General features: G+C 44.9%; 1 protein-coding gene across 1 annotated transcript in view; it reads right to left on the reverse strand.

The window, feature by feature from the left end:
- Nucleotides 1–1,333: 1,333 nt before the first annotated feature.
- CCKAR (cholecystokinin A receptor) overlaps nt 1,334–13,893 on the reverse strand; it is a 31,060-nt gene continuing 18,500 nt past the window's right edge. Inside the window, exons 3-5 of the mRNA XM_081332639.1 lie at nt 12,737–12,995; nt 4,592–4,719; nt 1,334–3,560 (exon numbers count right to left, since the gene is read on the reverse strand). Coding sequence (XP_081188765.1) covers nt 3,016–3,560; nt 4,592–4,719; nt 12,737–12,995 — 932 coding nt within the window. The 3' untranslated portion in view covers nt 1,334–3,015. The remainder of the gene's footprint in view (nt 3,561–4,591; nt 4,720–12,736; nt 12,996–13,893) is intronic.

The following is a 13,893-nucleotide window of genomic DNA, read 5'->3' on the forward strand; positions in this document are numbered from 1 at the left end:
GTAACGCAAAGCTCCATTTCAATTAATGCTTTCATATCTTGTGGTAGGGGATTCAATGGCTTCATTAACTTGTTCAGAGAAGCCCTTCTTTTTGTCTGGGTGAATGTCATTTTTTCTTGATGTTATTGGAAGTTCCATCTGTTTGGAATTCATCTCCCCCCCCCCCCCGGTGTTAATATTTCTGCCGGGATGGGAAAACTGGAATCCAATTGAGCTTAGAAAAGTAAGCAGGATCAGACCAGCTTCATTCATGGACGAGAGACCAGTTGCAGCTGGGAAGGCAAAATAGGTTTCACAAGACTTTCTGCATCACTGTAAATAGACATCCCATAAAAATTGCCAAAAGTTTAACTCAGCTCATGTGAATACTTTGCTAACAAAGCTATTATTTAGGTATAGATTTTCCCCCTCCCCCTCCACTCAGGAAACCAAAATGACCATCATTTATTTTTAAGTACTTTTTTTTTTAAAAAAATCCACCTTTGATTCTCATTGATATTTTGTAGCGATAAACTGAAGCACCTGTCCTTAATTCAAGAAGAAATATATATTTTTCGCTGGGTTTCGGTTTGGTGGAATGAATTCTCAAATCATCAAAAGCCCCCAGGGAATAATTTTCTCCAGCTTAAGTTAGATGTTCTCAAATGTCCACCAACTGTCATTCTTTTTTTTTTCTCCTTTTCCTAATTCGTCTTCCTTTCCTTCATCAACCGCCTACATTGTGCCTTGACTTGGGCAATCTTTTATGACCTGAATTTGCTCAGTTCCCATCAGATCTCCTAAACAGCTAGCTGGGTCCTTAAATTTCTCATGTCCTTCTTTGGCATCTGTAATTATTCCCATCATATTTCTTTCCTGTTTGTTTAGTTTGCCTTTAATGTGCCCTGTCAGGAATTTTTGCCAGATAAATTATGGAATAAATAAAATAATAATAATTATTATCATAATTATCACAGACACAACAAATCTCAAGGAGTTGGGTGCCAAATAGAATATCATATGGGCCATAAAACCAATAAATGTCTATACCAGGGGTAGGCAACCTTGGCTCTTTTATGACTCGCATACTTCAACTCCCAGAATTCCTGAGCCAGCCTCGCTGAGGGGAAAGGGAGAGGTTTCCAAGCTGAGCCAGGCTGGCTCAGGAATTCTGGGAGTTGAAGTCCACGAGTCATAAAAGAGCCAAGGGTTGCCTACCCCTGGCCTAGGTCTAGGCCACTTTATGACTCATGGACCTCAACTCCCAGAATTCCTGAGCCAGCTGAGGGGAAAGGGAGAGGTTTCCAAGCTGAGCCATGCTGGCTCAGGAATTCTGGGAGATGAAGTCCACGAGTCATAAAAGAGCCGAGGTTGCCAACCCCTAGTCTATGGGGATCCAGTCCCAAAGATGCTTTTCCAAAAGGCGACGGGACTTTCTTAGTTTTTTCCTTGAAAATGTTTTGCTTCAGTCAGGATTTGAAGAAATCTCTTGGATGGGAAGCAAAACATTTTCAAGGAAAAAAATCAAGAAAGTCCAGCCTTTTGGAAAAGCACTTTGGGGGACAGTAAAAATAGTAGTGGATCTCACAAAAAAATTGGGAGAAGATCCCAGTTCTGGAATCTAAAACTACTGGTATCATCCAAGCTCAGTGTTCTCTCTCCAGCCTCCATGTATGCCTAAAGGCTGTGAAAGTTGCAACCTATTACATATTGGAAGAAAGGAATATCAACAGCTCTCAGTCAGGCTAGCTCAGAGGTCACCAACCTTTCTAGGTTGGCGGACCAAAGGAAAATGGAGGGTTCAGCATTTTACATGCGTGTGCGGTCGTGTGTACACATGGGGCCGTGAGCACACGCGTGCCGCAAATGGGGTTGGGCTAGCGCCCACCTGATACTCACTAGCCCTGCCCCATTCTTGCGTGGCACAGTGCCTCATTTTTGTGCAGTGCGGCAGCGGCCGTTTTTGGGCCTCGTAGCATGGTGGTGGCGTATTTGTGTGCCATGCGGCACAGCGGCACCCATTTTTGCACATTGTGGTGTGATGGCATCCTCTTTTTGCACCCCGAGATGCGGTGGCAGCACCCCGTTTTTGCACCCCAAGCCACATCATCGTCCTATTTTCATACCCTGAGGCACGCCGGCGTCCTGTTTTTACATCCCGTAGCACAGGCTTCTGTTTTCATGCCCTGCTGCGCTAGCGCAAGTGAGGGGGTGCGTATGCACTGGCCAGCCTGTCCTGCGGCCCGTTGGCCAACAGGCCACGGCCCACTACTGGGCCGCGGCCCGCAGGTTGGGGACCCCTGGGCTAGCTAACAAAGCTTTCCTCTCCATAGGCAGTATGTACAGTATCAACACTGGTTCTTGGTGCATGAATCCCAAAGGCAAGGGTATTATTTCTGTGTATTGATGGTGGTTTCTATTGATCTGACCTAGGCGGTATCTCCTGCAGTTGCTGGGTAGACACAAGAGTGAAAACATTGCAGTCAAATCAGTTCTTTGTTCCACCCCTGCTCTGAATCGAAGCTCCATTAAATTGTCGTAGAAAAATGGCGTTACGGGCGAGTCAGTTGGGGACTTAAATTGTTTATTCCCCAAACATTAAACTCTTTACTTTCCCAAATAGCTGTTACATTCCATTTATCTTCATGCCGTTAATTTGAAGGCAGTGAAGCCCAGCAGCACAATTAATTAGGAGAGTAGAAAAGTACGGATGAATTTTACTCTCCCTCTTATGGGTATTTTGTCACAGATGATGGCAATATGATACCGGATTTATTGAACTGGCCTTAGAAGAATCCTACGGGGGAGACCTTTGATCAATGAGTATGCTGTTCATCTCCCAGTCCTATCGCTGCCTTTGTAGAAGTAATAACAGAATAACAGAGTTGGAAGGGACCTTAGAGCTCTTCTAGTCCAACCCCCTCCCCCCGCTCGAGCAGGAAATCCTAAAGTACCAAACCATTTGAGATGGGCTCAATGCACAAAGGGGACGGTGGGAGTGGCAATGTTTACAATGTCCTTCTCTTTTTCTCCAAATCACGGAGGGACAGCCATGTTCATGTGGGTGTAAGAATACCTGGAAAGAGAGGCCCTGGTTGTCTTCCCTTCCTCGTCCTCTCCCATGTCGGCTCGGGTGGCTGGGAGGCGTCGCCTGGCGCAGCAGGCGAAGGTTGCGAGAAAACCCAGCCGGAAACGCTTGTTCATGAAGCAATAGACGATCGGATTCACGCAGGCGGAGGTGTAGGAGAGCAAATGGATGAAGGAGATGGGAGCTCCTGAGAGGAGAAGCTGAGCTGAGGTGGAGTCAAACGCCCTCCAGGTGTTGACGCTGAAGATGGGCGTCCAACAGAGGAAGAATAAGATCACAATCACAATCAGCATTCGGATCACCAGCTTCTTGGCCATCAGGTTGGCCGAGGAAGTGCTGCTCCTTGGTCTGTCAATCTTCTGGTTGTTGCTGCAGGAGCTGATGGAGGAAAGTTGACGAAGGGGTATCTGCTGCTGCTGCTGCTGCTTCTTGTTCTTCTTTAAGTAGCAACCATCCCCATCTTCGTACCTGCTGCTCCCGCTCGTTTTCCTTTCTGCATATGGAAAGCAGGAGCAACGACATCAACGCTCGTTGGCATTCAACACAATTTGGCCTCTGGGCTTCCAGCCCCTAATCCTCCCTCTGGAGTTTCCCCTTTTCCCTTTGCAGTCGGGGGCTGGGTTTTCCCTAAAACGTCATTCTCTGGGGATAAACTTAATTTTTAATTTTATTTTGATTGAACCGTACCCTGCCTTTATTATTTGTACAAATTTCTCAAGGTGGCGATCGGATCAAACACGACTTCCTCCTCCTGTTTTTCCCACAACAACAACAACCCTGTGAGGAGGGTTGGGCTTGGAGAGAGGGACTGACCCGGAGTCTCCCAGCTGGCTTTCGTGCCTAAGGGAGGACTAGAACTCCCAGTCTCCTGGTGATTGACCCAAAGTCACCTGGCTGGCTTTCGTGCTTAAGGCAGGACTAGAACTCCCAGTCTCCTGGTGATTGACCCAAAGTCACCCGGCTGGCTTTCGTGCTTAAGGCAGGACTAGAACTCCCAGTCTCCTGGTGATTGACCCAAAGTCACCCGGCTGGCTTTTGTGCTTAAGGCAGGACTAGAACTCCCAGTCTCCTGGTGATTGACCCAAAGTCACCCAGCTGGCTTTTGTGCTTAAGGCAGGACTAAAACTTCCAGTCTCCAGGTGATTGACCCCAAATCACCCATCTGGCTTTTGTGCTTAATGCAGGACTAGAACTCCCAGTCTCCAGCTATCTCTATCTCCATCTCCATCTCCATCTCCATCTCCATCTCCATCTCCATATCCATCTCCATATCCATATCCATATCCATATCCATATCCATATCCATATCCATATCCATATAACTCTCTATCTCTCTATCTCCATCTCCATCTCCATCTCCATCTCCATCTCCATCTCCATCTCCATCTCTATCTATCTCTATCTCTATCTCTATCTCTATCTCTATCTCTATCTCTATCTCTATCTCTATCTCATTTTTTGTGCCTGTACATGTCAAGCTATTAAGATGGAAAGCAAATGGACTGGTTCAGTCTTCAGAATTACCTCGAGAAGGTTTTCGGTTGCTCACATCAAATTTTATCCCCCTATAGAGCTCCAAGGAGATTAATCCATACGCTATCATCATTACGATCCCCGGGATAAGGAAAAGGATGAGCAGTTGGAAAATATACCTGGGAAAGCCAAAAGCAAGATTTAGATCACCCCCCCAAAAAAATTAATAATCACATTTTCCTACCTGCCTCTCAGCCAACCCAATTCCCAGCGTGCCTCTACTAACACCACTATACTGTGTTTTAAAAATGAGAGTATCAGTTCCTAGGGACGTGGTGGCTCAGTGGGTTAGGATGCTGAGCTTGTCGATCAGAAGGTCAGCAGTTTGGCGGGTTGAATCCCAAGTGCCGCGTAACAGAGTGAGTGCCTCTTACTCGTCCCAGCTTCTGCCAACCTAGCAGTTCGAAAGCACATAAAAATGCAAGTAGAAAAATAGGGACCACTACGGTGGGAAGGTAACAGCGTTCCGTGCGCCTTTGGCGTCTAGTCATGCCGGCCACATGACCACGGAGACGTCCTCGGACAAGCGCTGGCTCTTCGGCTTTGAAACGGAGATGAGCACCGGCCCCTAGAGTTGGAAACGACTAGCACGCATGTGTGGGGGAACCTTTACCTTTACCTTTATCAGTTCCTATTTATAATGGGAAAGATGGCAACTTGGCTATTGCTCGTTAGATCTCAAAAATGGTGCTCTAATTGAATCTGAAATCTGAGGTAGGATGGGGAATCATTACTCAACCTTCATAAGTTGCCTACTCCACAGTTGGTCCTCAGTCAAGTGCAGGTTCACTATTTTCGACTCTATGGAATTGAAGTCAGGTGATAATTTGAAAGAAAGAGAAAGTAATAGTCACAGGGGAATAGACAAACCCAATTCCTTGCAGCTGTATATAAATAAACAGCTAAAAAATGAAGAGTGTCGTTCAAAATTTCCAACTTGATGGTAAGGGAAGAGTGAGCACTGCAGGAAAGTCCTTGAAACGAACGGATTTTGTTGCCTGCTAAAACTATTCTAGTTGGACACCGAAAGCATCCAGCAATTTTATGTATGGATGTTTCTCTTTGAGATGAAGTGGGGGTGTCTTGATGGACTTAATTTTAGGGAGAAATAAATAAATATGCAGACAAATGAATACTACAACGCATGTATTTTTTAAAATGGTTATAAATTAACAACGATAAATACAGGATTTCTTTTCTTTTTTTGGGTTTGAAACGTTTTTGATGTTTACCCAAGTAGCTTCTTCGGACTGAGCAAGTTGACTAGAGGGTCCCCCTATATGCCCACCACTATTGAGGGAAGGATTTCCCATTTTAAATGGATTCCTTCACTCCTCTCTCAGACCATCTGTCTACCCTATCCAAAGTGTGAACTTTGTGAACCCCGAAAGAATGCCCGATTTCTTTTAAGCGAATGGAGAGGGAGGGCCTCAAAAAAACAACCTGTTTTTTGTACTGCTCTTGCACCAATCCCTAGGAAGATAAAGACTACTTTACAGGTTCACCAGGAAGACCACACTTAAAGACCACCTAGTAGAAAGGATTTAGGAGCATAAGTCTTAACTCTCTGCCTACTCACCTAACAAGCGTGTTCGGATTAGGTGAGAAATGCAACCACCCTGGAGACATCTATGGGGTTCCTCTAACCAACTTGTTCAGAATGAAGAAGCTACATGGAGAAGCAGTAAAACATCTTGAACCAAAAAGGATAAAGAAAGACGTCCAGTTGCCACGATGCAACTTCCAAACAATTCCACCTGGATGACTGAAAATCTTTATCGACAGGTGATAAATACACTTACGGTATAGTCCGAATCTATATTGGATAATAACATTTATCCAGGAGACATCAGTAAATACCAAGGAGCTACCAACTCAGAGAAGCAATCGTTGAACGACAGCCTAGTCAACAGCAATAGCACCTAGACTTATAAACCTCTTTTCAGTGCTTTACAGCCCACTCTAAGCGGTTTACAAATGTCAACATATTGCCCCCAACAATCTGGGTCCTCATTTTACTGACCTCGGAAGGATGGAAGGCTGAGTCAACCTTGAGCCGGTCAGGATCAAACTCCCGACGGTGGGCAGAGTTTGCCTCCAATACTGCATTCCAACCACTGCGCCACCATGGCTTTGATAGTAATAGCAATAGCACTTAGACTTATACGCCACTTCACAGTGCTTTACAACCCTCTCTGAGCGATTTACAGAGTCAGCCGCTTGCCCCCCCCAAATCTGGCTCCTCATTTTACCCACGTCGGAAGGATGGACGGCTGAGTCAACCGTGAGCCAGTGAGGAATTCCAAGGAGAAAACCACATCCCCCTAAGCACCAATAGAGCGAGCTATTGTATACAAAAAGGGAGCAAACTCCACCTTGCCAGGTGAGAAAATGTCTTCAAGAAAACAGCTTAAGCCCAGAGAGCCTCAAGGACTCTCTAAATACAATTTTACATTTACATTTCAATGATTGAAATGATTACTTGTCCAACTATCTCTGGTGGGGCTACCGACAATGCCTATTTTTTTTTATTTAAAAGTTTTACAGTACATTTTTTAAAAAGACAAAACCCCTCCCAGCCCCCTCCCCTCTCCCCAACCCACCCCAACAGCCTCCCTCCCCTCCCCCTCCCCCCTCCCCAACTTCCCAGAGCTCAATAAAGGTAAAGGTAAAGGTTCCCCCGCACATGCGTGCTAGTCGTTTCCGACTCTAGGGGCCGGTGCTCATCTCCGTTTCAAAGCCGAAGAGCCAGCGCTTGTCCGAGGACGTCTCCGTGGTCATGTGGCCGGCATGACTAGACGCCAAAGGCGCACGGAACGCTGTTACCTTCCCACCGTAGTGGTCCCTATTTTTCTACTTGCATTTTTACGTGCTTTCGAACTGCTAGGTTGGCAGAAGCTGGGACGAGTAACAGGCGCTCACTCTGCTACGCGGCACTCGGGATTCGACCCGCCAAACTGCCGACCTTCCGATCGACAAGCTCAGCGTCCTAACCCACTGAGCCACCGCGTCCCTTCTCAGAGCTCAATACAGGGTATAAAAATACAATCAATCATAGTCTACCTTATGCAAACAACAATAAAATATTAAATCTATCGCACTTTAACTCTTATAAAATAAGTACAAGCAGTTTAAATATCACATCAATACTTATTCAAATGCTAGATGAAACTTTTTAGTCCCATATTTATTCTGGATATAATCAATCCATCTTGTCCACTCCACAATATATCTCTGTTGCGACTGATCTTTCAAGTACGCTGAGATCTTTGCCATTTCCGCCAGATTGGAGACTTTTAAAGTCCATTCTTCTATAGTCGGCAGTTCTTCCTTCTTCCAATATTGCGCTACTAAAAGTCTCGCTGCCGTAATTAAGTTCAACATCAGCTTAGTGTCCACAACAGTAGTATGCCTATTTTTTAGGACACCAGTGATGGTGCTGAGTATGATGAGCACAACATTCACAGAGGCCGAATCGGTCTATTTTGCGGTGGCCAATTGCAACAATAAAGTTCAGCTGCTGTCCTTGGTCTCAAAAGTCTGCTTTGAAAGAGCTGACTTCTTTAGCCACAAAGCCTAGAACGTGGCACTCCAAAAAAAGACAGGAAAAATATAATTTCATCACGGTTTGGCTTGACGTCTGACGTAAGGTTTCCAATGACTGAAGTGTCTCACTCAGAGAGCATGAACAAAATTTACTTTGCTTTACTTTGTGCATTTTAAGAGAAAGTTACAAGGATGAGGAGGCGTGTATGCTTGTATGGAGTGGTATATGTGAATTTTATGTTCGCTGTGTGGGAAGTCAGCCCCGGCCAGAGAAGGAAATATTAAAAGGGCAGAATATTATATTTCCTCAAAGGATCTTAAAGAGGCAGAAAAGCATGCCCAGTTTTTCTTAATAGCTCCAAGTTTCCCTCCATGGGCAGAAACCAGCTCTGTAGAAATGCAGATGTGATAATCCATTCAGGAAGGTTGTAGCCCTCCAGCTAGAAGCTTAGGAAGACAAAGACACCTAAAATCTACATACCCCACCCAATCTCTAGGACAGGACTTAATAGGATTAACCCACAGATGCCAAAGGGGGACACTCAGACTCAGGTCAAAGTACATGACACAGGAAATTCAAAGCCTCAAACAGGAATAGGAAACAACTCCAAACAAAAGCCCCAGAGGATATAAAAACCCACTCCCTACATGTGCTCTCTTCTTTTTCTTCCAGAGCCATCTTTTCTCTCTGGCTCTCCTCTTCAATAAACTGCAACCTTCTTTCTAAAGCAGTCGCCATGTTGTTTATTCCCGGCTTGAACTGAACCATGATGAAGATTTTTCCTTCTACACATGCCAACTTCACCTTTTCCTAGATTGTGAGGCCCTGCATTCGGTCACTCATGCACTGGTCATCTCTTGTCTTAACACAATGCACTCTACATGGAGCTGCCCTTGAAGACTATTTGGAAGCTACAATTGGTTCAGAATGCGACGGACAGTTTTGCAGGCTCCTGAGGTATAACACTACTGTTAGGGGAACTGTCCTGGTTGCCGATTTGCTTCTGGGTTCAATTCAAGAGGTTGGTCATCACCTCTAAAGCCCTTTATGGCATGGCTCCAGGATATCTGAAGAACCGTCTCGCCCCAATAGAACTGGCCCACCCCACACAGTCCAGAAAAAGAGGTCTACATCTGGACCCCATCAGCCAAGGAATTTTGACTGGCAGGTTCTAGGAGAAAAACCTTTGCCGCTGTGACCCCCGTCCTTTGGAACATCCTGCCACCTCAGAAGAGGTAGCCACCCACATCCTTGTGGTTTTTCCAAAGGGGCCTTAAGACCTGGCTTGGCGTGGGGCCCCAATGGAGACACTTCAGGGTGGTACAGAGAGAGAAAGCACCACCCCTGCTCTGCACAAGCCCTTGGTTCTTAATCTATTTAATGTTTGTAATTTAAGTATTCTGATATTTATAATTGTTTTTATACTTCTTTTTTTAATTGCATTGTAAGCCACCCAGAACTGCTCTGCACAGCGAGAAGGGTGGCATGTAAATTTAATAAACAAATCATCGCTCAGCACCTGTTATTTTAAAAGCAGGACACCAGCCCCACAAAAACAGGATTTAGTCCATGTACATTTATTCCAGAACAAATGTCTCTTTCTTCTTTGTTTTTCTAAAGCAGAGCAGCAGAACAGCAGAGCAATTTTTGAGAAGTTTATTATTACAGGGCTATTTCTGATCTGAAATATGAAATTACTGTAGAGTGTACGAAGGCATAATTTAAACATAATTGTTTTGCTTTCCAGGGCTGTCATGATTAACAATCAGGATATCATCTGAAGGAGGTATATTACAGAAAACATCTCCCACTTGAGCTTCAGTTACAATTACAGCTGATTAATCTGGGATCTTTGGCTAGCCCGCCAGTTCCAAATACTAAATAATACGGTCTCAAACAAATAAACCCACTTTTGACTAATATTCATGCCACAGGTTTGATTTAAAATCATACCAAACCCAAAGCAGGGTAGATGATAACTTGAGATGTTATTATAGGAACTGCTGAAGGAATATGGATCTATTTGTTTTATTAATTTATTTGTTGAAGATTTCAGGGAATAGGCCTGTAAACTTTGCTGTAAATCTGGAAAGATACCGGTGACGGCAAAACAGCTGTGCTAATTATCTGAAAAGAAGGCTAGTGCACTCAATAATTTGTCTAAGTGGCTGTCTAGTTTGACAAGGAATATGATAATGAATGTGTGTGTGTGTGTGTGTGTGAGAGAGAGAGAGAGAGAGAGAGAGAATATACCTCACACATGTATCCATCCATTCAATTCTCCTTTTCTTAAAAGAAATTGCTTAAATTCACGATGATTTAAGTCCTTTACAGCATCTCAAGAAACTCTCCTTCCCTGAGACTTATATAAAAGGGACCTTGGAGGTCTTCTAGTCCAACCCCCTATCCAGGACAGGAATCCTCATACCACCCCAGACAAATGGTTATCCAATCTTTTCTTGGAAACGTCCAGTGGTGAAGCACACATAATTCTGAGAGGCAAGTCTTTCCATTGATTAATTGTTCTCACTGACAGTTCCAGGTTGCATCTTCCTGTTTTGAGCTTCTACCCATTGCATCTTGTCCTGCCCTCAGGTGCTTTGGAGAATACGTCAAAATCGAACATTGCTGGGCCACACACACAGAGTAGCGTGGCGGCCTTCAGTCCGTCCTCGGCAACCTGGTTCGCTCGAAGGTAGTTCTCAACCTGGGACAGGTACGAGGGCCACTCTTCTGGCTGCTTGATGTTGAATTCTCTCAGCTTCCCGACCTTGGGCATTCTGCTGGTCTTCATGACTGGTTCTCAGCGTCTTCAAATCCTGCTCCTCCGTTGCCCAGGGAACTGGTCCTCTGAGCACATGGTCGCTAGCGTGGCTGAGCTAGCCGACCATAGGGGAGGGGAATTGCTTTCCTGCCAGGTGTGCGCTGCCTCTCCCCTAGTGACTTTCAGCTTTGAAGGAGAAGCAGGATCCCACCTTCGTCACCAGTGTTGTGTACTGGGTTCGTTGCGCAGGAATGAAGACGAAGCGAGTGAGTTCAGCAAAGATCACGGTTTATTGCTTGCAGGCTCTGAACTAAGGAACAGGACTGCAGATGCAGCAATTTATACCCTGGCCTCTAGGTGGCGGCCAATAGGTTTGAAGCAACCCATTGCCGCCCTAGAGGCAACCAATAGCGGCGCTGGAGACGGGTTGTCTGAGGAGCTGGGAGCCGTTAGCCAGCTTCCCTGCTCAAACAGCCTTCCAGCAATGACCACGTGGTGTTCCCTTAACAAAGCAAGCCCAATACATTACAATTATCATGTAATTTCTATTTATTAGGCTAAGCACACCTACCGGTAGTTCCCTTAGCCGTTCATTGTAAGATTTAGCCTCCAGACCTTTATCATCTTTTTTGCTCTTCTCTGTACTTTTCTAAGATCTCTGCATCTTTTTTTTTGTACCATGATGCACCAAAACGGGACATGGTATTTCAATTGTGCTTTCCCTGCTTGTCTGAGTTGGCGGTCCTTAGGCAGTGGTGGCATTCAAATACCTGAGCAACCAGTTCTCTTATTGGATGCAGGCCTGGGCCTCTGAGGCCTGGAACGGACTTCCGGAAGTGGCATCCACGCACTTCCGGTGGGCCGTTCTAGGCCTGGGAGGCCTCCTCCAAGCCCCCGAGGCCTGGAATGGACTTCCGGAAGTGGCATCCACGCACTTCCGGTGGGCCGTTCTAGGCTGGGGAGGCTTCCTCCAGGCCTCTGAGGCCTAGAATGGATTTCCAGAAGCAGTGTGCATTCAGCTGGTTCTCCGAACTCAGCAAAATTTAGCTTCCGGTTCTGCCGAACTGGTGCGAACCAACTGAATCCCACCACTGTCCTTAGGCCCTTGTAACAGAACCCCGACTGCTGTGTCTTCTCCCTACTCCCAAACACTCCTGGGGGATCCCTTTCAATAGCTTCCCCCATCCTCTTTTGCAGACAGAACTCCTCTCTGCACTTTTATACAGGAGGAAAAGATTGGGGGGAAAAACCTGAAAAAGAACTAAGTTTTAAAAGTTCTCTGTCTTTTTTTTGTTTTGTTTAAATTCCACGTGAGAGAAAAGAAAACATACTTCTGACTAACTGCTCAGAATTTTTATTTCCTGAACAATGTGGGTGTCCAGCTTGACTAATTTAGGTTTGATTGATCAATGCTGTAGTATCTGAAATTTTGGGGGAATTGAATGCCTCCCCATTTCTTAGGAGGCAACCACATCTGGATAATGACTTGATCTTGGGGAAGATAGTTGGGTTGACATATGAGGGAAAATGTATCCGTTGTCCACAGTAGGTAGAGAACATGATATAAATGCAGAAACTGCTAGAACTATAGAAGAATGAAAAAGTCTCAATTGATTACTACGTAAGTGCAACGTGCTGTAATTATACAGTTAACACTGTAATCAAGACATCAATCATTAGTGCAATTAGCTGCAATGCTATTATACTTAGTTTGGTTCCACTGAAATCACAAATCATTGCACTTTCCATAATTTGATAGATAAAGACAAATGCCTTCAAAAAAATAAAAATAAGAAAAAAATAAGGACCTATGGTCCACTCTTACCAGGACTGTTCGATCACTGTGCTTGGCCAATTAAGACGACACTTGGATGTGGTGCTGTTAGGAAGCGCTGAAGGCACCAGGGTGCTGTAAATCGGGTAGGGCGTCATGATGGCAAAAGACAGACACCATGTGGCCGCAATTACCTTCAAGGCATGGGTTTTGGTCTGCCAGACCCGAGACTGCAGGGGTTTGCATATGGCACTATATCTCTCAAGAGAGATTGCCACTAGGCTAAAAGTTGATACGCTCACCGAGACACCTAGTTGAGTAGGAAAGCAGAAAGAGAAGAAGAAAATTACTGGCCTCATTTTGACAATCTTAAAACCAAGACAGAAGAAGGCAAAGCAGCAGCTAATGTGTCTAGTAACAGCCAGTGTTAGTTCTAACTCTGGTTTTACACCACGGATAGGAAGGAGCTTGTGGTGGAGCTCCAGATTCTGCTGCGCTACCCTTCTCGACCTCCTGCTGGTTCTGTGACTGTTGTTCAGCAACATCTGGACCGTGGTAAGATTTGTACTTTGTAACAGACTTTAGACCCACCACTGATGTCAGGTCAGTATCGTTGCCATGTTCCTTGAAGATAGAGTCTTTGCAACCTCTGTCCTGAAATGTGTTTTAGAAGGAAATATAGGGTAGTCGTAATTTTCTGATCCTCGCAATGTACCACGGCGAGTTTTTCTCTTTGTGAGAAATAGGAAATATACATCTTAGCAAAGAGCCTTCAACATAGATATGAACAGATCACCGAGGTCAATTTGCTCTCCGCATTTTAAATATATGCAGAATTTTCAATTATAAAAGGTAATCATACAGTCCTATTTGAGTCCTGGAGAGAATGGAAGTGGTGGAAACCCATTTTTTCTTCCAAAATCTGTTTCCCCTCACAATTGCTGAATGTAGTCTATACCAGGGGTAGGCAACTTTGGCTCTTTTATGACTCGTGGACTTCAACTCCCAGAATTCCTGAACCAACATGGCTCAGCTTGGAAACCTATACCTGTAAAAAAAGCCAAATTATATCCCCCATCAATCTTTCCATTTTGGGGAAGTTTGACAGTATATTCAGTAAGTTTGGTACTTTTAAAGTAGCACAAAAAAGTGAAGAAACCCGTTAGAGACACCAAAGATTTTCTGTTATTCAGAAGCAAACTTTCTTC

The sequence above is a fragment of the Vipera berus genome (genome assembly GCF_964194415.1).
Source record: "Vipera berus genome assembly, chromosome: 7".
NCBI lineage: Eukaryota > Metazoa > Chordata > Lepidosauria > Squamata > Viperidae > Vipera > Vipera berus.